At 53.3% G+C, this 27,289-nt stretch overlaps 3 protein-coding genes across 6 annotated transcripts; all 3 read right to left on the bottom strand.

Annotated features, from left to right (window-relative positions):
- Positions 1-100: 100 nt before the first annotated feature.
- DDOST (dolichyl-diphosphooligosaccharide--protein glycosyltransferase non-catalytic subunit) lies at positions 101-5,063 on the bottom strand. The gene is made up of 11 exons (XM_087755782.1): positions 4,890-5,063; positions 4,366-4,476; positions 4,007-4,093; positions 3,528-3,631; positions 2,562-2,656; positions 2,096-2,189; positions 1,546-1,694; positions 1,112-1,259; positions 854-974; positions 644-750; positions 101-561 (listed from the first exon to the last, which is right to left on the bottom strand). The coding sequence occupies exons 1-11, from the start codon at positions 5,026-5,028 to the stop codon at positions 412-414; spliced, it is 1,305 nt and encodes a 434-aa protein (XP_087611908.1). The 5' UTR covers positions 5,029-5,063; the 3' UTR covers positions 101-411.
- Positions 5,029-24,547, bottom strand: KIF17 (kinesin family member 17). Of its 4 annotated transcripts, XM_087755732.1 has the most exons (15): positions 24,452-24,547; positions 21,638-21,912; positions 20,322-20,468; positions 19,815-19,916; positions 17,111-17,300; positions 13,162-13,614; positions 11,983-12,080; positions 11,162-11,309; positions 10,000-10,088; positions 9,747-9,871; positions 7,443-7,674; positions 6,272-6,530; positions 5,981-6,048; positions 5,762-5,882; positions 5,029-5,583 (listed from the first exon to the last, which is right to left on the bottom strand). In XM_087755732.1, the coding sequence occupies exons 2-15, from the start codon at positions 21,866-21,868 to the stop codon at positions 5,444-5,446; spliced, it is 2,403 nt and encodes an 800-aa protein (XP_087611858.1). In that variant the 5' UTR covers positions 21,869-21,912; positions 24,452-24,547; the 3' UTR covers positions 5,029-5,443. The 4 variants fall into 4 exon arrangements, 3 of the variants coding, with proteins under 3 accessions (XP_087611858.1, XP_087611859.1, XP_087611861.1); XM_087755733.1 differs by lacking the exon at positions 24,452-24,547 and having other exon boundaries at positions 5,981-6,045; positions 21,638-21,891; XR_015704376.1 differs by lacking the exons at positions 5,029-5,583; positions 24,452-24,547 and adding an exon at positions 6,135-6,171 and having other exon boundaries at positions 5,845-5,882; positions 21,638-21,891.
- Positions 23,115-27,289, bottom strand: SH2D5 (SH2 domain containing 5). The gene is made up of 9 exons (XM_087755767.1): positions 27,163-27,289; positions 26,917-26,997; positions 26,717-26,791; positions 26,304-26,447; positions 26,008-26,217; positions 24,897-25,065; positions 24,695-24,797; positions 24,452-24,611; positions 23,115-23,327 (listed from the first exon to the last, which is right to left on the bottom strand). Exons 1-9 carry the CDS (start codon positions 27,244-27,246, stop codon positions 23,127-23,129), a joined length of 1,227 nt encoding a protein of 408 aa, XP_087611893.1. The 5' UTR covers positions 27,247-27,289; the 3' UTR covers positions 23,115-23,126.

The following is a 27,289-nucleotide window of genomic DNA, read 5'->3' as shown; positions in this document are numbered from 1 at the left end:
GAGCAGGCGAGGGCGACGCGGGGACACGTCCCTGCGGTGCCACCCGCCGCTCCGGGGACGCGGCCCAAAGCCCCACGCGGTGAATTCACTTCGCTTCGACCCGGGAGAGGAACGAGACTTTATTTTGAAACGGGAATTAATCTCGAATCGACATCATCCCAGCAGCGGGGCGAGACAAACGTCGCAAACTCATCAGGAACAACGCCGGAGGCGCCATGTTTCCAGACGCTTCGGCGACGGGTTTCCCCCCAAAATTTCATTTTCTTTCCTCTTAAATCCCCCCTCAAGGTAAAAATACAAAGACCAAACACGAATCCACGGCGTGTCCGGCACCTACCAGTCCTCACAGGGTTACGAATGCGGGTCCCGAGCGCTGCCCGGCCCTGCCCGGCGCCTCCTCCCCCAGGGAGCTCAGTCGGATTTCTCCTTCTCCTTCATGTGGAGGAAGACGATGCTGAACATGAAGAGTCCAACCATCATGGAGAAGGCGCCGGCGTAGTAGGGGTACGCCGAGGGGATGAAACGTTCGTACTGCGTGTGCTGGAGGGGACGCACGGAGACCTGGGAGGGGAGAGAGCGGCCCGGTGAGCCCGGCGGTCCGGGCGCGCTTCCCTCTCGGCTGACGGATTCCCGCTGCGCTTACCTGGGTGGAGGAGTAGAGGTGGGTGTAACCCAGCCGGTTGTAATCCACTTTGAACTGAAACACTCCGTAGACATCCGGCAGCTTGAACCGCACGCTGTATTTGCCGCCTGAGAAAGAGACGGCGACGACGTTGAGGCGAGGCGAGAAGCCGTGGAAGCCGAGCGGCGAAAACACCGCCACCGCGGGGCCGGGGCGGCGAGGGAAACCTACCGTTCCTCTTCAGGAAGGTGCGCACGAAGGGATCGATGCGGACGAACTCCAGCTGAATATCGTCTCCGTCGAAGGGGACCCACTTGCCGTCAGAAAGCTTTTCGATTACAATGCTGTACTCCTGGAACGAACCCACAAGGCGTGAAGTTAACGAGCGATGCCTGAAAACAAACCTCGACCCGTTCCGAGTTCAAATTTTCCCAAATCCCTTTACCGAAGCGGCTCCCGCGTCCCCTCCTGCCCCAAGCGGGCACTTACCACGAGATCGGTGACGGTGTAGGCGTTGGGAGGCGCGAGTTCCCCCACGCGGTGGTGGGACACCGCTCCGACGCGCAGCACTCCCTCCTCCTTGAACACCCAGCGGGACAAGGCGACAGCCAGCTCGTAATTACCCGTCTGCGAGTATCTACGGACGAAGGAAGGCGGAGAAAGGATGGCGGCCACGCCGAAAAACCACACTGCGTGCCAAAACCCAAACCATTCACAGATATGAAAGCAACAAAAAGCTAGCCGGGGTGAAAGGAAGGAATTGCTTCCCCAAGTGCTTTGTTCCGCAAGGCCAAAGGAACGCGTCACCCCAAATTTAATTCAAGCTTTCTGCCATTTCCCATAACGTGAATATTTTTTGCCTGTTTCCCAGGATATTCTTTATCCAATATTCTTCAGGCAGGGAGGCCAGGAAGCCGACGTACCTCTTGGAGCCAGGGGTAGCTTTCTGCACCGCGGAATTGAAGAAGGCATCGCTAAAGAAATCCAAGGAGCCGCTGAAAACCACGCGGGCGTTGTTCCGGGCTTGGAGCCCCGCGATCAGAAGGGTGTTCTTCCCGACCGCGTGGGGGTACTGAAAAGGAACACGTTTAGAAGAGTGTTTAGCCAATTTAGGGATGATTAAAGGAGAGGTGATCTCCAGTTTGCTGCGGGGTGGAACAGCCCGACTGTCGCTAGCACAGCCCGCAATTAAATAGAAACGAAGCAGCTCAGAATAATTCACAGCTCCTGCCCTCTCCGGCTGGAATGAAGCAGGAGATACGCTTTCATCCAGGCTGGCCTTTCTTCCAAAGCATCCCTCCCGCTGGACGTTCTCTCCCACCAACAAAAAGCAAAGAGGAAGATTCCCAGGGCAATGTCAGAAAGCCCGACGCTTCCAAAAATCCCTCAGGAGACTAAACGCTCCAGGATTTTTCCAAGTTGCTGAAATTTGAGGGAGTAGCCCAGAAGAGGAGAAAAAGTAGCGGAGCGTACCTGAGTAATGGGCTTATCTGGGAAGAAGGAGTAAGAGGTAGAAGAGCCAGTCAGGATATCCAGCACCAGCGGGTTGTCAGGATCAGCCACCATCCTGGCAGGGAGAGGCACGGTGAGCGGCACCAAGGCCCCCGGCCCCCCGCGGAACGCGCAGCCGCCAGCTCAGCCGCGCGAACCTCCTCACCCTTCAGGTGCGGCAAGACAACCGCACGCACCACGAAATGGAAGTATTTCCTCAAGATACACAGTCAAGCTTCGCTAATTTACATTAAGAAACGTTGCTAAGTCAACAACTAAGCTGCTTTGGAGATTTTCTTTTTATCGTTACCTGAAATCAAGAGAGATTGCTCGCGTGAAGAGTCGCGGCTGTTAACCCTACGCTCACCTCGCAGCAACACCGGTATTTTTGCTCCGCTTCCCCGACAACGGCCACCTCACCCCACTCCCCGCGCCGCGGGCCGCTTACCCGACTCCTCGGAAAAGGATGGGGTTCAGCGCCGCTTTCCCCACGATGGTGGGGGCCTTCAGGAGATTTTCGGGGTCTGCGACGATGAGCGTGTGCTGGGAGAAACGAGAGAGAGTGGCGTGAGCGCGCTGCACGGGCTGGCGGGTTGGTGTTTCTAACAGCAAGCAACAGCTTCTCTTGTTATTTGAAAGTTAACTTTGTTTTTACAGACAATTAAAACTGAGCAGCTGTTGGATGGACGTTACAAGTCAATTAAAAAGCAGAAAACCAGCATTTTTTTGTTTAATTATGGTCAAATTAAATTAATACTGATACATAAGGAAATGTTCTTTGATAAAGACAGCAATGCCTACTGTATTTTACTTCCCCATATTTAGCAAGTTTCATCCCTAAACTAGGACAACATCCATCTACCGCTTAGTTAAGTTTAAATAAAAAATTAGCATGGTACATTAAGTTCAGACCTTAATACAGGTTTTAACTTTAAAGCGCTGGATGACATGAGGGGAAGGAGAAAATAATCATCGAGACGTGTACATTTCTATACTGGTCTCTGGGACTGAAAATCCCCCTTCCCACATCCAAAGTGTCGCACTCGGGGTCTGATACGCTTCACCCACAGGTGAAATTGCCCCCCACACACTTCAGAGTCGTTCAAAACCACCGTTAATTGTAGCGTGGCTGCCTGAGGCACAGTGACAACTTGAAATTACTCAGGGCAGTGGAAAGATCAAACCCAGGAAATTCGGAAAGACAGATTTGAGGGCAAAGACCCCAAACGAGCACAGCTTTGTAGCGTTACGTCATGTTGTCAAGCAGAAATATTTATGACTTTCTTGGGAGGAGGCTGAGAAAACAGAAAGGATGGAAGAAAAAAGGGAAAACAAGGACAGAAGACTCATCCCCAAACCTTTACGCCGAAGTTCTCATTAAAAAAACCCAAAACGTGCAGGCAAACCCGTTTACCTGGCCAGGGTCGGATATATCGTAGTTGTGATGGTCGATGACGGCTGTCCGTTCCTCATCAAACTCGATCCCACACTCGCTGCCCAGCTCTCGCAGCGGGTCGCCTGGAAGGACAAAATGGATTCTCCGTGATGCAGCGCATTTGGGATGTGACGACATCTCAGCACTCAAAATAAAAAGTAAATTCAGCTCGGAGTCAGGCGTTCCGACGCTCTGCGAGCCAAACGCCGAGGAGCGTCACAACCTCCCTCATCTGAATTCCCATTCAAAATGTCAATAAAAGCTATTTATCACCCATTTCTTTACAGCACAAACCCTGAGGCTCACAACAAGAAACTGTTTTCTCACCATTTTTGTTGCAGGAACTCAGAGAAGGATGAATAAACGATTTGCTCATGGTGGAGCGTAAGCAGTGTAGGTACCCATTACAAGAAGCGGCCGGAACATGCTAATTTGCTCTGACGAGCGTTTGTACTTACCAATGTCCGAGCTGGCGGCGACGAGGACGCTGCCGCCGCCGTCAATGAAAGCGGTGATGGTCTCCACATTGATGTTTCCACCAAAATCTGAAAGTGCACGCCAGAAATTCATGACTAGTACTCAGAAATAATACCCCCACAGAATTAAACCACAGCAAAACACCAAATCATTTTTATCACAGCTGAAAGAACCACCGTTAAAGGCCTGAATGTATCTGCAGGTTGCTACTGGGTACAAGACACAAAGGAGAACATCTAGAAGGCAAAATTTAATTAAAATTCACAAAACAGTTGGAAATCCTTTTCCAAAAATGCCACCAAGCTTCAAAAGCGCTTGAGTTTTCCCCTCTGGTATTTACCTTCTATGGATGGCGAGAAGATGATCAAGTTGTCATACAGAAATTCTCCATATTTTATCAGGGACAGGCCCGCATCATCCGCTGTCCGGAAAGTGAGATCGAAGCCCCTGTCTGCAGCCGCAAGACAAAATCAACACATGTAGCAGCAAAGCAGCATCAAGATCCTGAGTTTTATTTCCCCAAGAAACAGCGGTGTTTTGGTAAAAATGGGGGGGCTTGGTCGGGATTTGGTTTTATGTGCCCCTAAGGACCCCTTCGTTGCAGGGATGCCCCGCTGACACCCATCAAGCGGGGACCAACACTGCAGGGGACCCAAAACAGGCACGGCTGGGGAAACAACCCCGATCTCCTCCCTCAGCCCCACCAGGGGACCCCAAACATCCCCCTCTTCCCCCGGGAACCCCAATCTCTTCCCTCAGCCCGACCAGGGGACCCCAACCGCCCCCCCCCCCCTCACTCTCAGGGCACCCCGATCTCCTCCCTCAGCCCGGCGCGGGGGCCCCAGCCGCCTCCCCGAGCCCTACCCGCCAGGCTGCGGAAGAAGAGCGAGTGCGTGTCCCGCAGGTTGCCGTTCTCCAGCAGCACCAGGGTGCGGGGTCCCCCCTCAGCCCCGGCCGCCGCCACCGCCAGGAGCCACCACAGTCGGAGCGCGGCCGCCGCCATCTTGCTCACCGGCGCCAAGCTGCCCCGGACACGGCCGGGTGCGGACAACCAATCAGCGCCAGGCGCCGCGCCCACACCGCCCAATCACCGACAGACAGCTCCTCGCCGCCGACCAATCAGCGGCGCGCCAGCGTGACCCCGCGCGGCCACCGTAGCGCCGCTGAAGGAGAAGGGGGGGGGGAAGATGGCGGCGGGGCCCAGGCGGGGGGCGCGGGAGGAGGCGAGTTCCCAGTAAAAGACCTCAAAATGGCGGTGCCAGACTGGTTTATTGCAGCGGGAAGGGGGTACAGGGCGCGGCGACAGCCAGCTCGTCCCGCCTGTTCCTCCCTCCGATGTAGAGCGAGAGCGTTTCGGTGTGAAAACGCAGAGATTCGGCGCCTTGCCTGCGTTGCGGCAAACCCCGGCGGCGGCGGAGTCAGAGCGGGCGGCTGCCGGAGCCGGCTTTGCCCTGCCGGGGCTTGGCGGCGGGGTTCGGCGGGGCCAAGGCCAGGGCCTGCAGGCGGAAGGGCCGGGGCTGGGGCCGGGCGGGGGCGGCGCTGGGAGCCCCCGGGGGAGCTGGAAGAGGAGAGGAAGGGGCGGCGGTGGGCGGCCGCCCTCGGGGGAGGCCAGAAACGGGCCCCATCCTGCCAAGTATCCCCGCGGGGGTCACGGGAGCCGAGCCAAAACGGCGCTCCCTCAAAATGAGGAAAATTCAGCTGAAAGCCGGCAAAATAAATAAAAGAAAGGGTTTTACCTCGGTCCTTGGTTGGGCCGGGGTGGAGGATGCGGCTGGCCCGCGTCGGTCGGAAGTAGTTGCTGGCGATGGTCTCGCTGTCGCGCCTGTTGAGCGCCAGCTTGTAGCGGTCTTCCTCGGGCTGCAAGCAGGAAACGGCGCCAGCCCTCGGGTTACGGCTTAGAAACACGGCAAAAATGGGTAAAATGCGATGCAAAAGGGAGGAGGACTGCGCCGTACCGTTAGCTCTCCGCTGTCGGCCGGGGGGCTCGTTCGGGCAGGTTTGGGCCACGGCAGGGCTGGAACTGCTGTGGGAAGAGAGGGCGCGAAAGGGTCGTTGTCTCAACGTTGTCTCCGGTCACCGGGCTCGCAGCGCTTCCCAAAGGATCCGTACCGTGCTTTGCGTTAGGCGACGTTATTTTTCAAACTTTCTGTACGAGGAAGATTTTACCACCGAGCGCAGCCCAGAAGCGACCCGCCCAGCCGGGAAGCAGCTACGCGCCGGCAGCATCATCCAGACATTCCTCTTACCTGCGGGCAGGTGGGTTTTTTGGATGACGGGTTCTGGAATTTTCCAGCAGCCGTTTTCCTCATCCCAGACGGATTCGCGCTTGATCTTCTCCAGATTGCTGTAGTTGCAGTCGCGCCGGACGAGGGACTGCACCTGATCCAGCAGCTGCTGGAAGAGCATCAGGTCTCGCTCCAGGCGGCGGATGGTGCCGAGGTAATCGATCTTTTCCAGCTCAAACTCCGACTGCAGATCTTGGATCTCAGTCTCGGCAGCCCGCAGCTGGGACATAAAACCAAAAGAAACTGTTGGGATTATTATAAGGATAACAAGGATAGAGAGAAGGAGAGAGAGCGATGGTGGCTGCGAGTACAGGAATTTGTCAGGCAGGGATGGAAAGACGCACACAAAAGCTTCAGCGTTTGGGAGGATTTCTAATTGATAATTCAGAATTAGGATGAGATTCGTGTGGAGAGATTATTCCGTATCTGCTTTAGTGAAAGATTTCTCGCCTTTCTCCGACGCACCGAGTCTTTGGATGAACCCCTTCAGTTAATCTCACTGCTGTGGTCTGCGTCCAGTGCTAACGAACTCTTGGGAGTTCCTAACTAACTTCGATGAAAAAAGGTGCAAAATTTCTTTGATAATCTAAATACAGAAATAAAGCAAGTTCTTAACGTGCAGGTTTAGTACTGTACGCACACACAGAGGTGTTTTGTTTTTTAAGCTCCTCTGATTCTGCCTCATCATTTTCAAAGGTGCTGAAAATAGAAAAGCAACGCTCTTAAATTTTTTTTTTTTTTTTCTTTTCACGGTGTTCCTTTTCCAGGAAGCCGGGTGGGACACCTGGGGCGGGCTGGAGAAAGGTGTGCAACGGATTGCGTGGGTCAGTAGAGGGAGTCCCATCCCCTCCCATCACCAGCCGTGATCCTCCCTCCATCAGAGTGGCCTTTAAAACAGGGGGTTTGGGGGTTCAGCACCTCCGTTCACCACCCTGAGGGTTGGTATTTCGTAAAAATAACACGCAAACAACCCGAGAGCTGCTAACGCAGGCACGCGCGTGAAATATTTCACGCGGCCAGAGTCATTCTCTAAACATACCGCCCTAAAACACCTCCTTAACCTAAGAAAGAGGAGGATTCCCTACATTTAGATTCCCTAAATCTTCCGCAGGGATAAGAGGGAGCTGCTCACCTTCTTCTGCATCTTCTCCAGAAGCTTGCTCTTGGCTCGAACCTCCTCCTGGATGGAGTCGTAGACGTTAAGCAGAACCCAGTCGCTGCTGTCCTCGTTCGATTGCTGCAGCGCGGCCACCAGCTGCATCCGACGTTCGTCCGCGTATTTTTTCTGGCGTTTACGCTTTTCTTTGAGGTCCTTGTTTTCAGCCTGTTCCCCCCCTACCACCTGTCGCTCCAGCATCCGCAGCCTGCAAAAGGCAAATGCTTCTCTTAGCTCAGCGGTACAAAGCTGCGTAAGCGTGGAGGACGCGCGTCCTTACCTGAACGACGTTTGGGAAGACGCGGTACAGAAAACAGCGGTTTCTGACGAGATTTGCTGCCCTGAGTAATCATGGCAAATTCCACTTTTATTAACAGTTTCTGTCATAGGTACTCCCGGGGACCCAAGGCAAAGCGCGTGTTATTCTGAGCACCTTTGTCAACAAGCATGTCCGGAAATCTGTCTCAATGCTCACAGAATTCTTTTTAAAAACCCTGTTTTGTGGAATTTATATTTCAATTCTTACTTCTTGTTTTCAAAGCCTCAAGGCAAGCACAAAATATGCCAAAATTACGCAAACAAATATTTTAAACGGTGGCTACGGGAGCGATACGGCTGGAAGCCGCGGTAGTTTCTTTTTTGGGGCAGTATCAGCCAGGATTGACGACTTGGGTGATCTCGGCGTTCCTGCTACAGCGCTGGCACAGCCCCGTATTTGAAATCAAGCTCATCTCACGTCCACGCCGCACGGCCCCATAAGCTCCGACACGGAAATAAAGCCGTGCTCCAGAGTCGTTCTCTTTGTCTGCACCGGGATCTGCAGCAGAGCAGATAGCTCAGGTTGGCCAGCGCTGGCTTAAAGCGGAGAAAATCCCACTGCTGCTAAAACCTCCGCTGATAACAGCCCCTTAATTATCTCCAAACCCACCGAAAGAGCTCGTTCTCCACCAGAGATGACCTGCTTTCTACTGTACCGCGCTTGCCAAGTAGCCTTTGGTTTCGTTTGCTTAATGCGCGCTTGAATCCTTGCTCCGCTGAGCGAGTATCCGAGCCCTCGCAGCCGGCTTGACGCGTAAAGCTTTCAACAGGCGGCTTTGAAAATCCCCACGCCTGCGGAACCAAACCCTCCCGCCTCATCTGTGGAGAACTTTGATTTTAACAATGGAATCGGAAGAGCATTTTTCCCTTGTTTGTCACAAAAAGGAACGCTGCGGTGGGACTATTAAGATTTGATACATAGTCAAAACGAATGGTTTCTTTGGAGACCTCTCCCTTAATAGAGAGAACTGCCTGCAAATTACAGACGCTGCCATTCTAGATTTCTTAATGTCTCCTTTTTCAGCTGGGAGAGGCCCCACAGAGCGAGCGTGCGCCACAGGCGCTCACAGCGAAGCTGAAAGACTGGTTACAAAACACAAGACTTTTCAGAATCAAGCTCCACCATCCACAATATATCTTACGCTCAGCATTTCTAATTTTAATATAATTCCACGCAACGGAGTAAAAGAGAGAAATCAGCAGAACTTGCTTAAAGTGTGTATTTCTGAAACAGCCCGAGCAGCTCTCGCATCCCAGCCCTGTGCTCCAGGCCCCGGGTCTAACGCTGCCCCTAACAGGTGATTATTGGGGAACTTCGCTGTCCGGTCTGGCTGACGTCTTGCAAACATTGTCAGACGCGGGAGTTAAAGGCCAAAGTGACCTCGGTGACAAGGGAGAGTCGTGGAGGACGCGCTCTCATCCATCCACACGCACGCTGAGCGGCGGGAAGGCTGCTACCTTACTTGTACTGACAGGAGAGGGCTCTAAGTGCCCTTCAAAAACCGCTTTTAAGAGGAAAAGCAGGCTGCCTCCATAACCTGTTTGGTTAAGCTCTGTCAGCGACCGCCAGACTCAACGTTACAAACTCCTCATAAATTACACCTGCAAAAAGCCAGAGAAGGAAAAGGTTTCCCTGCCTACAGATCTAGGCAGGATTTGTTATCAGGAAAACACGCTTTTTTGCATCCTTGTCTGCTAACACAGACCTCTCCACATTTTTTTCTTTCATAATTCTGGCACTTGGCATCATCGAACGCCGCAGCTAACAGCTATTTATCTGCCCAAATAGGACAAAGTTAATTTGGGGGTAGAGAATGTGCGTCTGCCTAGTTTTGTGCTGCGCTGAACTCACGGCTGAAGCTCGACAGTTGTGATATCACGGAAGAGCAGCGTTGCTTCTTGCCTGTGTGTGTCGTAAGCCACACACGAGAGGCAGTTTGCAGGAGCAGCGTCCTCACTGACCTGGCGAGCACCTGCTGCTGGTCTGCAGGCAGGGAGATCCCCTCAGCGGTGACCGCCACCTCCGCTCCAGCACTCCCCCTGCTCGCACCGCCAGCGTCTTGGGCCGTCCCAGGCGCTGCTGGGTCCTGAGGACAAGAGGAAACCAAAGGCCACGGCTCTGAAGAGACGCGATGCGAGTAGCGGGATAGATGAAGCACGACGCTACCCGCTTGGGTTTGTTCAGCCCAGGGGGCTACAGTAGCCTGAACGGTACCTGGGCTGACGTTGGTTCTTCATCTGCTGCAGCAACAGAGTCTTCGGGCAGAGGTGTCTCGTCAGGAGTAGTTTCAGTCCTCACGGCAGCTGAAGAGTAAAAGAGGAAATACCCACAATGTCAGTAACGAGCTCTGCAAAACCAGGGCGTAAATCTGGGAAACCATCACACACAGTCTTCACCGAAAGCTAAGCGCTGTGTGTCTGGAAGGAAAAGGTCCGTTATGTACCTTCCCATGCTGGTCAGCAACAGCCGTCAAAGACCCAGAGCATGTATCAGGTAAGGAACACAGGTTTTACAGGGTTGGGAGGGCCTGGGTCCTCGTGTTCGCACACAAACAATCTATTTCAGAGGCCAGGGGTGCAGATTTGTAATCAGAGGGGGAAAAAAAAAGAACCTCTCATCTTAGAAAGCGATAGCACCAAAAACGAAGATTATAGGTTCAAGAATTAATATTGGACAATCGGTGCTGTACATGCACGTTGCAAAATGTGCTCTGAGGCACTGCAGAAGTACAAATGAAAAGCAGTAATGAAGAGGATAGCTGGCAACAATTTCTAGGTATGCGAGAGGAATATCCAGCCTCCAGCAAAGCGATGGTGTTGATAATCCACCGGGAGACCGAGGGCTGCATCACATTTGCATGCGATGGAAGAGACTGCGGCAGCCACCCTCGTCTTGGGCGTGTGAGTTGTGCAAAGCCAATCGGATCAAGACAGCAGTGCCTGCCGAGACCAGTCATCGCTGCAGCTCAACCTCTGCTCCCTCCAGAGGAACGCTGTGCTAAGTCAGAAGAAACTCACAAAATCGCATTTCATCGCCGCGAGGCTTACAGGGTAGGGCCAGGCTGGTCCTGACAGGGAAAAGAAGTCGGGGAAATAGGGAAAAGGACAGAGGTGGGACAGAGAGTCTCACGAGTGGCCCAGGAGAGCCAGAGTTACCGCTCCTGCTGTCAATAAGGGAGGGTTGAGAGCAGGGACTGCTGTTGCTGCCAGGCAGCACTTGCTGCAGTAGCAGTCACTGACACTTTAAAGCTTGCAGCGGCTGCCACGAATCCGACTTTGCAAAACCAGCTCATGCCTAAAGCCAACCCCCTCGCGTATTAACAGCGTCAGGGAACCTTCAGCCTGCGCTGCGCGCCCTCCACCTGCCTCGTCCACACCTGCTTCCTTCCTGAGGTTCTCCTCGAGGGCAGACAGCTTGAGATCGTACTGATTCCTCAGGCTACTGATGTCCTCCTCGAGGCGGGCGCGGGACGCCTGCTCCGCTTCATAGCTGGCCTTTAGTTGGGCCAGCCTCTCCTCGTACTCCTGAAAGGCACGGCAGACAGCCTGACACAACAGCCCTGTGACCGTACGCAAGGCCACATCTAGGCCCATTTTAGGTCACATCTTACGCCCACCCCAAGAAAACTTTACCACCCTGGATTCGCTGCCTTTTTCTGTGACTGAAGTCGATGCAGTATTGATGGAAGGTGACTAGCTAGCCCTAGAGACTGCTCTCCTGGGCAGATGCGGTGCCCTGGAAGGAGCTTTGTAAAGAGCAAGGAGAGAGTTTTATTTCCTTCTGGCCCCCAGCTCCTCATTCTTCCTCCTGGCTCCATATTTCCTCTTTATCTTCACCCTTGTACTGTTCCTAACTCCTCTGACTACTGCTTTCCTCCTCCCTATTTCTCCCTCCTCTGACAGGAGGAATCTGTTTCACATGTAGTTTCTTCTGTTATAGGTACTTCAAAAATTCTTCTTGGGAATCCATTCCAATTCACCTCCAGAGAGGTGGGAACAATGCTGCGAGAAAGTGGCGTTGTAAACACGGCCTCCATCAACGCACTTTCTGTTCGTAGAAGCCCAAGGACCAAAAAATAGGAAGAGAAGTGTTCTGAAAAGGCTGAACCACCCAGCCCTACACCATATTTGTAATGATTATTATAAAAACCCACAAGCCTTAGTCAAAGACACTACGGGATACGCCCTCCTGACTTACTTCTCTGATCAGCTGCTTCTCTGCTTCAAGATCTAACTGGGGTTTGAGGAGGGGAGCTGGCTTTGCTTCCAGGTGAGCGGTCTCAGCAGGCAGGAGCCCTACAAAGCAAAGCAGAAATAAAAATCACTCACAATTACGGGGTGGGATTGTCTGTAGAATGCCTGGAAACAGAACAAAGAACCTGGCTGCCAGCAAGGAACATCGCAATCCAGGCGCTCCTTTAAACTGCGCTCGTGTGTCAGCATCTGTGCTGCCAAAACGCCCACTGGCCTGGGACTCCATAGGTGCGGGGAGAGAGAAGTCAGCGCTGAGCGGAGGGGGAGAGGTTTAAGCTTCAGGTATATGAAAGCGAATATAAATCTAATCTCCTTCAGAGAATAACAGGAGACTCGTTTCCAGGGCTATGCTAACAGATTTGGAAGATAAAAGACACTGGGAAGGAGACGAAAGGTACAAGGAAATTGCCTTCTTTCTTCACAGCTGTTTCTGAAAGGTGCCAGAAATGGGGGGAAGAAAAAAAAAAAAAATCTTACAGCTTTATTACTCTGCTGGAAGTTGCCCTTTTTTAGGGGATAATTCTCAACAGGTGATCAGCTCCCTAAAGGCTGCTCTCACCCGTTGCTTCCCACGTTTGCTATTCCTGCTTCACAGCAAAGAGGGAGTCTGCTGAGGCTGGGCTGAATCCTCAGAGAGGACTGCGCTGCTCTCCATCAGCAGTGCCATCAGCAGGGCAAAACTTCCCTTGTAGTGTCAAAAATTCAGTGTCGGAGAACAGGGGCTGAATGCTAAATTTGAAATCATATATATGTATTTAATAAAGAATTTTACACTATTATTTCTTTAGCAGCTCATTTTTGCTCTGCCAGCTGAAACCCCTCTTCTGCGACTGACCAAATTCTAGCCAGAATGACAAAGAACCACCAAGGATTTGAATCACGTCAGCATTTTCTAACAGAATTTGTCATTATTGAAAATACTGGATAACTGCGATGGGCTTTACCAGTGGAATAAGGTCAATTTGGCAACAGTGAAGGAAAAGTCCATTACCAGGATGGAGAACTCTTCCTCCAACAGGTAAAGGACAGGTTGAGGTTAAATCCAGTGAGCATTTTATGTGTAAAAACCTCTTTTTTTCTGTCAAAGATAAAACATGTCTGGAGCCACTGAGGGCTCTCCTACCTGACAAGTTATTCACGCTCATCTGTTCAGCTAGAATGGCCTTCAGCTTCTTAATCTCCTCCTGATACTCCCTCAGCAGAGCATCCTTGGGGTCCTCGTTGATGCAGGGCTTGTTCTTGATGTTTTTCGCTCGATTAGCATAGCGCAAAGTACTGAGGCTTTCGTCATAGTTGTTATCAGCTGGAGATAAGCACGCTACCATCAGCGTCTTGGTATTCCCTCCGAGAGAGTCTTGCAGCAGCCTGGTCAGCTTGGAGTCTCGGTAGGGGATGTGCTTACACCTGCCGTCGACCAGGGCTGAGATGACGTTACCCAGCGCTGAGAGGGAGAGGTTGATTTTGGTGGCCTCTTTGAGCCGCTCCCCCGTGGCTCCAGTTTTTGACTGTCTCTCGCTTCCTGCCAGATCCACTAAATTGAGTTTTGCGGCCCTAAGGTGGTCCTGCCCTCGCTCATCTGCAAGAAAATAATTCCGGGTTAGGCTCTTCTTAAGGGGAAGCATCTTAACAGTCAAGAAACAGGACTCTCTTGGCATTAGGCTCCAGTTCAAGCCCTGTACTTTGTCTGCATTTGGGCCCTGACTCCATTAAGTAAATAAACACCTACTTAATCTTAAAACTACATGTTTTAGTGCTTTCCTGAACGGGATCCTGCACAGTAAGAATTCAGATAAGAATTCACAGTAAGAATTCAGAGTAAGAATACCCATTCTTACTCTCCTAGTGAACACACACAAACACACACCCTCCCTCCACGTATTTCCACAGCGTTTAGAATTTCATGCAAAGCCCTCTGCAAGCAACGAGGGCAGACCATGAGTTTATACAGCTTTTTTCCTCCTCAGATTGTTTCATGAAGTTAAACGGTGTCTGCCAATTGGAGAGAAAGAAGAGAAGCAGCATGAAATGAGGAGTTAACAGGCAGTGACTGGAGCAAGGCTAGTTGGAGAGCGCAAGCAAAAGAGCAGGCTCCCTGAACACCACCGTGACGTGGAGAGACAGGCAGGAAGGTTCCCTCTACTGAGTACTGTGGAAAGGCTGGAGTAGATACTACATTGGGAAAAGTTTTTTCGATGAACTCCCAAACTACAGCTTTTCTCACGACTGGAATCCAACCTACCCTAGTCAAGGGACGTGTTCAAGAAGTTTCTTGCTGTGCTTCAAAAGAAAAAGCACATCCCATCAGATACCATCAAGGTCCACCATCTGGCTTGAATGTTCAAGAAGCCCAGCAGATCTCCCCTCTCGCCCAGATAGCTGTAAAACTGCGCCGTGACTCAGCACACAGGCATGCTCGGCGGCATCTGTTCCTCCTCAACTCATGACATTCTCAGTGAGAAAGTAAAATGAAGGAACGCAGGCAAAAAAACAAGAAAACTGCAAGAAATCAGGACTGCACTCAGCCCGAACCACCTGGATGAGGAGCTGGATCTCAGCGAGTGAGGAGTCAGACCCAGCGAGCTGGTGACATTCCCATCACGCCTCTTTAAGGCAAGAGAAGACGTGAGCTGAAGTTAACTGCTAGCTCCTCAGCTACCTGGACGCACACCTCGTGTGTGTAATATCTGCTTCCTGACCTGCATTTTGAGGCCAGATTAACGTGATGATTAACTAAGAGAAAGGGCATTCGGTCGCTTGAGGAACCCCTCGCTTTCGCTGGCTACTGAACTTTCCCAGCCTCACGCAGAGCAAAGAGTTGGGGACACGTTCCCAAATCACAGACTGCTGTCCCAAGCGCTGGACCACACTCTTGGATGTCCATGTCCCAATCATCCCTCACAATTACAACCCCAAGGTCAAGGGAAGAGCTCCTTTAGCGCTCCGAGCAAAAAGAACATCGAGGTTTTAACTGAGCCCGCTCTTTTCCAGACAGATTTCTACAAAACCTAGCCTTCAATTTAGTCAGAGTTAAGCTTTACGGCTGTGGACAATACCTAAACATGAGCAATGAATAACGTGATGCATGGGGGAAAGTTAAAAGATCACAGGTAAACAAAAAAATCTAAAATCTGTTGCCCCAGGATATTTCTCCAGTTATAGCAACAGATTGCTAACTGTGGAACTGAAGGTTTGCTGCAGGGCAAACTTGTTTCACTCCAGATCTTTCTGGCATGTCAAAACATGGGAGAATTGGGAAAAAAAACAACCCAGATGGAGCTTAAATAGAGCACCCTCTCACTGTCCTTTCTGAGAGCTGGGGTGAGCGGACAGCCACAAAGAGTAGGTTTTCTAACCCTTTCCCTCCTTCCCCCGGTTTATGTAAACACTGACAGGCAATTAAAAAGTTGTTTTGGTTCCTGCCAGTCCTTTTACCCAGGGAGGCTGTTTGTTTCAATCGCGGGGCTTAGCGGTTTAGTTTCCATGGTGTAAGAAGGTCCCCAGACTCTTGCCTGCAGCGGCCCGAAAGTCTTGCCCGGCTAATTCCCGTACAGCCCCTCGGCCAGTTCTGGTGGCATAAGCACTGGCCAAATCTACAACGTCCTTCTCATTAACAAATCAATCCTTAAGCACAATGTAAAGGAATAAAACATCTGCTACTCTAAATACAGTAAAAATACTGATGGTAACTTGCACATTTCATAGATTTGCAGCCAGAGAGCCTGGTATTTGCCATAATCCTGTTCCTGAATCTAAATTGTTACTTTAAAGAGTCACTTTAGTCCACATAATTGCAAAGAGATCCTTTAAAATATCAACTCCCTGTAAATTATAATCTACTACAGGCTCAACTGGAAAACAAGTTTGAACTTCCCCATGCACCTCTTCACGAAGCCTAAAGATGACAACGTAAATACCAACTTCATTGACTACTTCAACTAACGATTATCCTAGTAGAACCATCCAGTTACGGGGGTTGTGCCAGAACCCTCAACTTGCTCCTCAAATATTCCAGCTGTCTTCCATTTAACTGCCAAAACTGCAAGTTTCCCCACCTGCCATTCTGTTCCGTGTAACAAGTTTTCAAAGCTTTAAATCAGAGAATTCGTTTCAGGCTAGATTAAGAGCCCTGCACCCATCTGGAACACAAAAGAGGAGAGTAAATAGTTCTTTTTCCTTGTTAGGATTAAAGTTGGGATTTTACGGACCCAGGTAATGCAAGGATTAGCATCCACCAGCTGTGCTACTTGACAAATTCCAAAAATTCCCCCCCCCCCCCACCATTTTGGATAGAGGGAAATGAGGCACTGTCGCCAACATCTGGAACCACAGTTTAGGAAGACATTGTGTAACTTTCCCTGTGACGGAAACAGCTGAAGAAAATGAAGCCAAGCTGTTCGCAGCCTCAGCCGGGGTCAAGGACTAGACAGAACACGGGAGACTAATTCCTTTCTCGGTCCCAGAAAAAACCCTTTCGAGGTCTGTGTTCAGACCCAGCAAGGTAGCTTTATCAGCTAAAGAAACGCCGATGGAAATGAGATGTTCGAGAAAGGAAAATTAGTCATTCAAACATTATTAAGAGATTCTTTTATTCCATGTTAAAACCCAGACTAGCTGTTTGCTTAAGAGACGTGCCCCGTGATTAAGCTCAATGAAGGAATCGTCGGGTGAAATGATCTGACTTGCATTGTAAAGGAGGTCAGACAAGACAGATAACGCTGTAAGTTTCTCCAGGCTGTGCAATGTATGAACTCCAAGCCATTGTATGGGCTGTGAGATCCCTTTGCTGCAAATAAAGGTTTAAAAAGGTAAAGAAATGGAAGGAGAATGAAATACGTTCTCAGTTTGAGTGTAAGACATTTCTCTTCCAAGAGGGAATCGAGGAAGAAAAAAAAAGACTTTGAATACTCAGCCATTTCACACTGTGGAGAATGTCCATGTCAGGGCACCATTCTGATTTCTGCTGGACCTAAAATCATTTAGGATCTACGTTTTGCTGTGGGGTGACGCGTCAGACCGCACAGATTCTGCGTTCTGCTAAGCCCAGGCCTAACGCAGGACATCCAGCTACCTACCTACGGTGTAGATTTCCATATTGACAGTAAAGATGGAGTGGGAGCGGGAAGAGTCCTTATTCATGAGGGTGTAACCCACTGCTCGGTTCCTCCAGCCTGTCTCCATGATCCGCTCGCACTGGACCACGCTGTGCACCGTGTGCAGAGAGAGCCCCTTCACGTACACCCCTTTCTCTGGGTGCTCCTTCAGCTGCAAACAGGGACAACGCAAAGCAGGTGAGAACAAGACGCACTGAGACTGCAGGAAGGCGCGTTGGAAACCGTCCGGAAGCTGGAGGGCTACGCGAGTTTTGCACGTGGAGAAATTAAACTGCAGTACGGCAAAAACGTATCTGGCTGCCACCAAAAAGCTTCGGTATTGCTGAAGCAGGAGTAAAACCACACAAAAAGAGGGAAGCACCTTCACAGCTCTGCAGGCAAAAAGAATTCAAGTTAAAAGTTTGCTGATTGATGCAGACATCTCCCAGGCCACAAGAAAGCTGCGCTGAGCCGCCTTCTACCTCCCCTATTATTAAGCTGCATATTTTAAAATAAGAACTGAAATGTTTTTCACCTATTATGGCAAAGGCTCCGATATCTCTTCAGTCATAGGGAGCTTTTTAAAAATCAAAGCGCAGATTCAATAGTCACAGATATTGTTACCGCTGAACCCCTCCGCTCTGAGCGGGCGTCTTGATCTCCCTGACAGAATTCCCAAAGTCACACCCATCACGCACAGGCAGACTATAATAATTTTTCTCCAGATTAGTTCATTTTTAAGATTCTCCAAAATCCTATTCAGGCACCTGGATAGAGACAAAGTGTGAAATACCTAACAGCATCTTTTCAGCAATTATCAATCATGCAGAAGAAAAATTTCACACAGCATGCTAATAAACGATTGAAACATTCAAAATCTTGAACGATCCATCAAACCTACATAAAAAATACAAAACAATCGAGAGATGCCTGCACTCCTACACCAGCCCCCTCTGAAGCTCCCTCCACACTGGGAATTTTAAACGAAGCTGAATTCATTTTCACCAGCAATGTTACGCCTCACATCTGCTGAGTTCAGAACCAAAACTCTATCTTTATCGTGTCAGCTGGGATATCAAGATATGGCTGTCATGACTGGGTGTCACGGGGTGACAGACACGGCGTTCGGCAGCGCGGCTTCCAAAAAGATCCCTAGGTACTTTAGTGATGCACGCGCCACAAGAAGCAATGTAAAATAGAACACTTGCTTTTAAAAAATCTGCACGGAACAGAGCAGAACTGGCTAAAAACTAAACTGGGCAGGATTTTAGCCTTGTTCTAAAGCCGTGACTGCCCAGGATGAATCCAGTTACAGAATCACAGCCGGACTGTTCATACCCCGTGACTTTTGCCTGTGCTACAGGAGAACGCTGCGGTTGGCCCGGCTGTACTTGAGGGTGCTGCAGAGTCCCTGAGGAACACCCAAGCGAGGGCACGGCTGTTTTTTAACTCCACGACAGACTGATGGGGGCATTTTCTTTGCAGAGCACCGTAAAACCTGCACTTCAGAGGGTTTCATGCCGCAGGAGGCGATTGTGGGCTTCAGAGTCACCAAAGTCACTGACGTTGAAAGGCAAAGGAACAAACAGAAATGGGATTTTGGAGGAGAACTGAGGGACGCGGAAGAAAGCAGTAGGTCAGCCTGGGCTCTCGGTCTCGGCAGGACATGCCGCTCTTAATTACTCGGTGGAGGCAGCAACAGGCAGCAGCTGTCACCGGTGTGATGGTGTTACCCTGGCAACTGTTCTGCCCAACTCCTGCCCTCCCAGTGCCAACTGCAGTCGTCATGGAAACCGGTGTCACTGCTGATGTGGAACAAAGGATAGGAAACTGCAGCAAGCGCCTTCCGAAACAGCCGAGTCCCCTTCTCCCACCCCTCGCTCTCCACACGCACACACCAAGCACACCTGGAACGCGGAGCAGAGAGGGTTTTGCCTCCCTGAAAGCCAGGAGGCTGTTAAAAAAGAAATCTGCCCGTAAAGCAGTTTGGGCCCGTCACCATCTCAGCGCATCTGCGGCAGAGGGTGCTAGTGCCTCGGTTTTCTTCACAAGGGCAGTCCTGCGGGGAAGTGAATTAGGACAGAAGATTTGCAGCTTCCTCCAGCAACACATGCAAAAGGATCTGCAAAGCCACCAATTTATCAGTGCCCTGATTAGGATTTCAGGAAAGTTTGCCATCCTGCGTTCCTGGAAACAGCCTGCCTTCCCCATGCGTTCCCATGGGGAGTAATATCTGCTCCGTCCCCTCAAAAAAGGATCAGCCTTTTTTGTTTTAGACAGATAATGAGATCATCCACAGCTACCCTAGGTCAGATTAAACATTTACAAGGCACAGAATCCTCCTGCTTTAGAGACAGCCGTGAGATGAAGAGGATTAGGAAGAAATTGCCCCGTGAGCACTTTATTCCATCCTTCTCCAATAATGATTTTCACACAGCTTCTGCTAAGCTACCAGCTGTTATCAAGCAGGACACGTGGGACTGGGTCCTGTTCTTTCTGCCACTAAACTTTCAGTAAAGTCCCTCAAAATTTCCTCTCGGTTTCCATATTCATCACTCTTATCTTCATATTCTGGTGTTCAGCTTCTGACAGCGCCTATTATCGCACTTCTGCGAGGCATTCACGATAACATTTATCTGAGCAAATTAAAGCGCTTCCTCATTAAAACACATTGACTCTGCCTCACCTCCAACTTCTGCTTGGTATCAGCTCCTAGAAGGTCTCGTATGTCTTCATTGTAAATCTCCAGGTAGGAAGCTCTCACCAAGAACTTGGCATTTTCAGCACACTGCACAAAACAGGAATGATTTTTGGGTAAGGTTCTCAAAATGAAGGCAAGTAGGCAGCCCACGTAGATCCTCAGTGCCAGCTGGGTGCCTACCTCCCGTCAGCACTTCATCAAATCTCTCCTGGCATGCCCAGGTGTAACTACTCAACGCACTCGCTCTAGGGACTTTCAGTCCTTAAACATCCCAAGCGCGAGCTCGTAAAGCCAGCAGAGAGGAGGGCGCAGTTCCTCTGACCATACAAGGGGCTCAGCTTTAGGACGAGAGGCAGCGTACCCAAAAGCCCGTCCCCATTCTTGCTCCCGAGTGCGATCGGCACTCGGTCCTTGGGGTACGACACGAAAATCACCTTTCTCAATATCACACCATCTTACAACAGGATCTCTTTCACATCCTTACACACCTACCTGTACGCTCTCAAAAATGTGTTCAAACGCCCTGGGTATTATGCCTTTCTGTGTAGAAGGAGCCACGATTCCCTGCATGGTGAATGACTTCCCGCTGCCAGTCTGGCCGTAGGCAAATATGGTGCCATTGTAGCCTTCGGTGACACCCTGGAAATAGAGGAAAACCAAATAAAATAGCCGTTATCCTCACCCTCTGCGTAACTGGAAGTATGTTTCCAGATTTAATCCCACCTCATAAAAGGTATTTTAAAGGAAGAGCTCAAAGTAAAGCTCAAACAACTGCTTGACCTTGATATGCCATCAGAGTATGACAATAATAAAAAAATGCGTTCTGCTAGCATATAAATTTCTCTCAAAAATGGAAAACTAGAAGAAACACAGGTGTTGAAAAGTGGAAGGGCAGTTGACAAGGCTTAAAAGACCACAGTACTTTTGCCATAGGGCAGAAAAATCTTATGAAACCCAGAGAGACACCTAGAGTGCTAGTTGACTCTAGGGTGGCCAAAAGGACGGTCTCCAGCTTAGAATAATTTTCTCTTGGGAAGCTGGCTGAAAGAAGCCTCGCTTTCACTTGTTCCTATTTCAGAGAAACACAGCAGGAACAGAAGCTATTTGGATTTCTTAAGGTTTAAATAAAATTTAAAAAAATAACCTATTAATCTAATAATCTATTGTTTCAGACCCTGCTTGTTCTCATGATCAGGAACTTCCATCTTAAAAATATCATTAGCCATTTTATCCCTGTTTCTTCTTCTAACAAAATTGGGTTTTTTGGGGGGGATTGGGGTTTTTTTGCTTCACGAGCTCCTTTCCCACCCTAGCTGTTTACCATGCTGATGTGTTAACAAGGAAACAAACATATTCCCTCTCGTTTTGCTGGTCTAAACCAGGCTGAGGTTCCCTGTCGTCTCTAAGTCGATGGTAAAACTGTCCCTAAAATCATCAGGAGTCTTGTTTGTCCCCCTTCTCCTCACATCGCTTTCCACTGCGGTTTCTGTCGAGCTACCATCTCTAGGGCCTGCCCAGGGGGGTTCATCTTTCATATAAACATCCGCCTAAAACAATTAAATGTAATTCTATCCTCAGTGCCCTGCAGGCTGCTGAAAAAGTTTTGTTTCTTCCCAGTTTCCCAGCCTACCGCTGTTTTGCCCTCCTCTGCGCCTCAGGGTCGCAGCTAAGCCACTCGAAAGAGCGGACAGGGCTGTTTCTGTCCATAAATCAGTTCCACTTAGGGATCACCTACCCACGTAAAACTCCTCAGCCCACGTCCCAAGCTACGTGCCGGCTGCGTCTGCCTTGCTTCGGCCACCACTCACCTCCACCAGCGGGTAGGCGATCTCGTTGTAGATCTGCTCCGTGTTGTGCTCCTGGTAGTACGCCCCGTCGAAGGTGAACTGCTTCGGGGGCTCGCTGGCGGCGGCGGGGTTTTGGAGGAAGCACTGGCCCCGCGCGCTCTCCATGCTGACCACCGCCTTGCAGCCGAGAGCCTTCTCCCGCTCGTTCATGGGCCGGCAGCGCACGATCACCTTCACCGCCTCCGAGGCCATTTTGTGAGGCTCAGCTCAACCCCACAGGTGCTCACTTGGCAGGGCTGGGGGGGCATCGGGGGCAAGCCTGACGCCGGGGCCTGCACCCCTCGGTGGGGTGGAGCACTCACCGCTTGCTGGGGGCACCGAGGGGAGGGGAGGGGACCCCCCCCCAACTTGGTGTGAGGAAGGAGAGCCAGCAAAATGGCTGGGGAGACTGGGGCGGGGGGGAAACTTGGGAGGGAGTGAGTAAGGGAAAGGGGGAGACTTGGATCAGGTCTGAGGGGGAACTAGGGCAGGCCCGAGGGAGGAAACCTGAGGGGAGGCTGTGGGCGGGAAAGCCTGAGGTAACTCTGGGGAGTCGGGACAAGCCCAGGGGGGACCGGGCGAGGGGAAACCTGAGGTAAAGCTGTCGGTGTCGGGCAAGCCTGAGGGAGCGGAGGGACAGGCGAGGCGAGCCGGGGCGGGCGGCGGGAGCCGGGGGCTGCGGGGAGGCGGGAAGCGCCGGCCGCCCACCGCGCACGCGCCCAGCGGCCCCACGCGGTTGCCACGGCGACGGAGGAGCGGGGCTTTGCACCACACCGCCCCGCCCCTCGCCCCGCCCCCCGCCACGTGACGGCGGGCCGGGCGCGCGCGCGCGTGTGTGCAAGAGCGGGCGTGCAGCGACGCGCGGGTGTGCAAGAGCGGGGTGCGCGAGGGCACGCGCGCGTGGGAGTGCGGGTGCGGGGGGGGGGAGGGGGCGAGCGCGGCAGCGCACGCGCGTGCCCCCCGAGCGTGCAAGAGAGGGCGAGGGCAGGGGCGCGCCGCTGCACGAGCGCGGGCGCGAGAGCACGAGGGCTTGGGATCGCGGGCGCGTGAGCGCGCAAGAGCGCGAGCACGCGCGCTGCAGCTGTGCAAGCGCGGGAGCGCACGGGGGTGCGAGCGCACGGTGCGGTTATGCAAGCGTGTGCACGCACGAGACTGCAAGAGTGCAAGTCCGCGAGGGTGCACGTGCGTGGGAGCATGCGACCGAGCGCAGGAGCGTGCGCGCGCGCGCAGGCGAGTGCAGGAGCGCGCATCCTTGCACGCAGCGCCGTGGTGAGGGAGCGGGAATGAAATGCCGGCAGCAGACCTCTCCTCCGGTAGCACGACAGCCGTTTATTGCCCGAGGCGCGCCGTACGGCCCGCCGGGCGCGCGCGAAGCCCGCGGGAAGGGAATAAATAAATAAGGCAGACGGCAGCGATGTAAAGCTAAGTGGGGCTGCTGGGGGGAGCCGGGCCCGAGCGGGGGCGGCCGGGCCTAACCCCGCTCGTGCTGCACCCCAACCGGGGCGGCGGGGGCCCAGGCGGCCTCCCCGCAGGCGCTGGCCCCGCCGCCGGGGTCCCGCTCCTCGTAGCCGGGGTTGCGGCGGCCGGGGGCCAGGCGGCAGAAGCAGCCCCCCGGCGCCGCGGAGTAGTGAGCCAGGAGGGCGGCCACGCTGGCGAATTCGGCGTTGGAGTGCTGCCGTCGGCGCCGCCGCAGCCGCGGGGAGAGAGGGGAGAGGTGAGCTCGCCACGGCGGCCGGCGGGCCTTGCCGGGGTGCCCGTGTGCGGTGCACCCATGCAGCTGCGTCCCCACGCACCCCTGAACTGAATGCGCCCATGCACCAAATGCACCCATGCACCAAGCGCAGCCATGTACAGAAGCACCCGTGTACTTGTGCACCGTGCACCCACAAACCAATGCACTCATGCACGGGTGCACACATGAATCAAACGCACTCCTACGCCCATCGCGCCCATGCTTGCACGTACTGATGCGCCTTTGCACCGTGCATCCTCACACAGCTGCACCCTGTGCACTGTTCACCCACAACCGAAATGCACCCGTGGCCAGCGTGCCCGTGAGTCACACGCACTCACACCAATGCACCCGTGCACCACGTACCCACACGCAGGCGCACTTGTGCACCCACGAATCAAACGTAGTTGCACGCCAAAGCACGGATACACCCATGCACCCGCACCCATTGGTGCCTGTGCAGCATGCACAGATGCACCCATGCACCCACGAATCCAATGTGCCCATGCACTGGTACCCCTGCGCACCCATGCACAGATGCACCCGTGCACCAATGCAACCATGAAGCAAACGCCTCTGTGCACCCATGCACTTAGGAAGCAAATGCACTTTTACACCAGTGGGCCCATGCGCTGATGCACCCATACACCTGTGCACCGATGCAACCACCCGTGCACCCCTGCATCAAACGCACGTACACACCAATGCATCCATGCATAGATGCACCAAATGCACTTATACAGAGGATCAAATGCACGCATCTGTGCACTGATGCACCAGGGCACCCATGCACAGATGCACCAATGCACCCATGCACCAAATGCACTTATGCAATGTGTCAAATGCACTTACACCCCCAGTACATCTGTGCACCAGTGCACCCATGCACAGATGCACCAAATGCACTTACACCCCAGCGCATCCATGCACCAGCACACCCACGCACAGACACATCAAGTTGCACCCAGGTGCAACTGTGCACCACCGCAACCATGAAGCAAACGCGCCTGTGCATCACGTGCCCCCACGCACGACGCCCCCGTGCCCCCGCGCAGCACCCTCACCTCCACGCAGAACCTGCCCTGGTGGGTCCTGAAGAGGCAGTAGGGGACGACGCCGCAGGGCGCCCGCACCCACAGGCACCAGCGCTTGGCCAGGCCGGGCTCGGGGCGCAGGAGGAAGGCGCCGGGGACGTCCCGCCGCAGCAGCGCGATGCCGCCGTCCCTGGGGAGGGGACGAGGCGGCGGGTGGGCGCAGGGGAGGGTGGGGAGGGGACGGCGAGGAGCGGGGTGCTCCTGCGCGCTCACCTGGCGATGCCGGCGAAGGCCCACACGCTCTCGGCGAGGACGCTCTCGTTCTCGGGGAGGAAGGCCAAGCTCCTCGCCCCTTTGCTCTCCCATCCTGCCGCTGCTGCGGGAGCCCGTTAATCCCCTCTTCGCCCCAAAAAACCCCACGAAATCGGGGTTACGTGGTCCCCTTCGTGCCTCAGTTTCCCCTCCGGGCACTCACCGGCATCGCGAGGCGGCTGGTGGGGCTGGCTCTCGCCCCCGCAGTCCCGGTAAGCCCCCGAGCGCAGGACTTTGCTGCGGATGGCTTTTTTGCGCACCAAAACCGGGGAGCAGTAGGGGTTCCCCGGGCGCCAGGCGCCAGCTCTGCCCTCCGCCTCCGGCCGCCGCTCCTGGAGGGTGGAGGGGCTGTGAGGGGGGCTTCGGGGGTGCTTGCTCCGCGAAAGGTCGTGCGAAACACCATGCACAAAAACGCTACACAAAAAATGCTGTGCAAAAAAAAAAAGCCGTGCAAAACACCATGCAAAAATGCCATGCAAAAAATGCTGTACATGAAACTACCACGCAAAAAAACGTCATGCAAAAAACGGTGGGAAAAAAGATGCCATGCCAAAAACTGCTGTGCTTTGCAAAAAATGCCATGCCAAAAACACCATGCAAAAAATGTTGTGCAAAAAATGCCGTGCAAAAAAAATGCTGTGCAAAACACCCTGCAAAAAAACACTGTGCAAAAAAGTGCCATGCAAAAAATGGTCTGCAAAACACCATGCAAAATTGCCGTGCAAATAAATGCCGTGCAAATACACCCCATGCAAAACGCCGTACAAGAAAAAGCCGTGCAAAATGATGTGCAAGAAGAGGCCGTGCAGGATGGGCCTTGCAAAATGCGCTGTGCAAAAACGTGCCATGCAAAACACCATGCAAGAAAAGGCTATGCAAAACACTGCGCATATACCGCTGTGCAAAGAAACGCTGTACAAAGAGGACGTGCAAGAAAACGCCCTGCAAGACAGCATGCAAAAAAGTACTGTGCAATAATGTGTCATGCAAAACACCGTGCAAGAAAAGGCCGTGCAAGAATGGCCAGGCAAAATGCCGTGCAAAAAACGCCACGCAAAAAGCGTCATGCATGTACCACCGTGCAAAGAAATGCTATGCAAAGAAAAGGTTGTGCAAGAAAAGCCGTGCAATACACCATACACCAACGTGCTGTGCAATAACGCGCCATGCAAAACGCCATGCAAAAATCCCATGCGCAAAAACGCCGTGCAAGGAAACATCGTGCAAAGGCCTGTGGAGCAGCAGCGCCCAGCACCCTGGCAGGGTGCACCTACCCCTGCGCTCAGGTTGCCGAGGCCGGTGGGCGCAGGCAGGCGTCGGAAGGAGACAAGGGCGTTGACGTTGCGCGAGACCTCCTCGGGGTTGAGCGGCTCCCGCAGCACCCCGGCCCCCGGGGGCTCCCCCTCGCCCGCCTGCTCCTCGGGGTGCGCCAGGAGGTAGCAGAGCTGGAAGGAGCGGCAGAGCAGGAGGTGCAGGGTCTGCACCTGGGGGAGGCAAAAGAAGCTGCGTGCAAATATTAAAAATAATAATAATAATGGTATTTGGGGGGGGGGGGTGTTGGGCCACGCACCTCGCCCGGGGGCCCCACGAAGAGGTGGCAGAAGAGGGTGCTGGCGGGGCTGCGGGGATTGCGGGCCACGAAGGCGAACTGGCGGTCGGCGTGTCGCCACGTGCTGTACAGGATCCGGCGCAGAGCGTGCGCCATCAGCAGCGTCTGCGGGGACAAGGTGGGGGGGTGGGCCACCGGGTCCCAGCACCCCTGGGCCCCCCCGGGGTGCAAGAGGTACCGGGGTCACCCCTGTTTGCCCAGCAGGTTGCAAACCTGCAAATGCATGGCAGGTTGCAGCCTTATTTGCAAATACAAAGCAGGTTCCCAAGTGAAAAGCAATGCTCAGAGCGGTGCAACCCCCCCCAAAGCACCTCTCCAGCAGCACCCAGCCCCCCCAGCACCCAGCGCCTCCCCCCCCCCCCCAGCACCCCTACCTCCCCGTCAGCTCCGTAGACCTTCAGCCCCTGCAAGCTGAACCTCAGCACCACCGGCCTCCTCCTGGGGCAGTCCTGGCCGGGAGAGATGCAGCGTCGGGGGGGGCCAGGCTGTGGTGCCTGGGGGTCCCCCCCACCACTGGGGGGTCCCCCCCCCCGCCCCGTTTCCCAGCGAAGGGGAGCAGTGGCGGACGCCCGACCTTCAGCGCCCGCAGCTGCTCCTCCAGCCGCCCCGCTTGCTGCTGCAGGTCCAAGTCCTCCACCGCGAAGGAGCCCACGTACTGGAGAGGGGGGCAAAAACCCACCCGTGTCAGCAACAGCCCCCCCACGACGCTGCAATTGCCCCCCCTGGGGCAACTGGACCACACCGGGACGATGGTTTGGGGGGTCACGGGGATGCACCCACACCCAAACCTCATCTCGGGGTCCCCCCGGGGGTAAATCACCTCCGCCGGCTTGGCGATGCCCCGGGCTCGCTGCTGGGGAGCCACAGGATCCGGCCCCCTCCCGTTGGCCGGCTTCTTCCTCATGGCAGCAGGACTTCGGGGCGAAGGCTGGATCAGGATGGGGTTA

Source organism: Nipponia nippon, unplaced genomic scaffold (assembly GCF_047370975.1).
Source record: "Nipponia nippon isolate SJK-2023a ecotype South Korea unplaced genomic scaffold, ASM4737097v1 scaffold_19, whole genome shotgun sequence".
Classification (NCBI taxonomy): domain Eukaryota; kingdom Metazoa; phylum Chordata; class Aves; order Pelecaniformes; family Threskiornithidae; genus Nipponia; species Nipponia nippon.
This window is presented reverse-complemented; position numbering and strand designations above follow the sequence as displayed.

Bases quoted from the DNA above. Each gene is read 5' to 3' on its own strand.
- DDOST (XM_087755782.1), bottom strand. From the start codon at position 5,028: ATGGCGGCGGCCGCGCTCCGACTGTGGTGGCTCCTGGCGGTGGCGGCG. The intron at 4,094-4,365 runs GTAAATACCAGA...GTGCACTTTCAG, and splicing joins CTTCTCGCCATCCATAGAAG to ATTTTGGTGGAAACATCAAT. The intron at 562-643 runs GTAAGCGCAGCG...CTCCCCTCCCAG, and splicing joins ACCTCTACTCCTCCACCCAG to GTCTCCGTGCGTCCCCTCCA.
- KIF17 (XM_087755732.1), bottom strand. From the start codon at position 21,868: ATGGCCTCGGAGGCGGTGAAGGTGATCGTGCGCTGCCGGCCCATGAAC. The intron at 6,049-6,271 runs GTAAGAGGAATG...CTCTTCCCACAG, and splicing joins AAAAACCCACCTGCCCGCAG to CAGTTCCAGCCCTGCCGTGG. The intron at 5,883-5,980 runs GTACGGCGCAGT...TCCTGCTTGCAG, and splicing joins CCGACAGCGGAGAGCTAACG to CCCGAGGAAGACCGCTACAA.
- SH2D5 (XM_087755767.1), bottom strand. From the start codon at position 27,246: ATGAGGAAGAAGCCGGCCAACGGGAGGGGGCCGGATCCTGTGGCTCCC. The intron at 25,066-26,007 runs GTAGGTGCACCC...TCCACCCTCCAG, and splicing joins TCGGCAACCTGAGCGCAGGG to GAGCGGCGGCCGGAGGCGGA. The intron at 24,612-24,694 runs GTGAGCGCGCAG...TCCCCTCCCCAG, and splicing joins GCCTTCGCCGGCATCGCCAG to GGACGGCGGCATCGCGCTGC.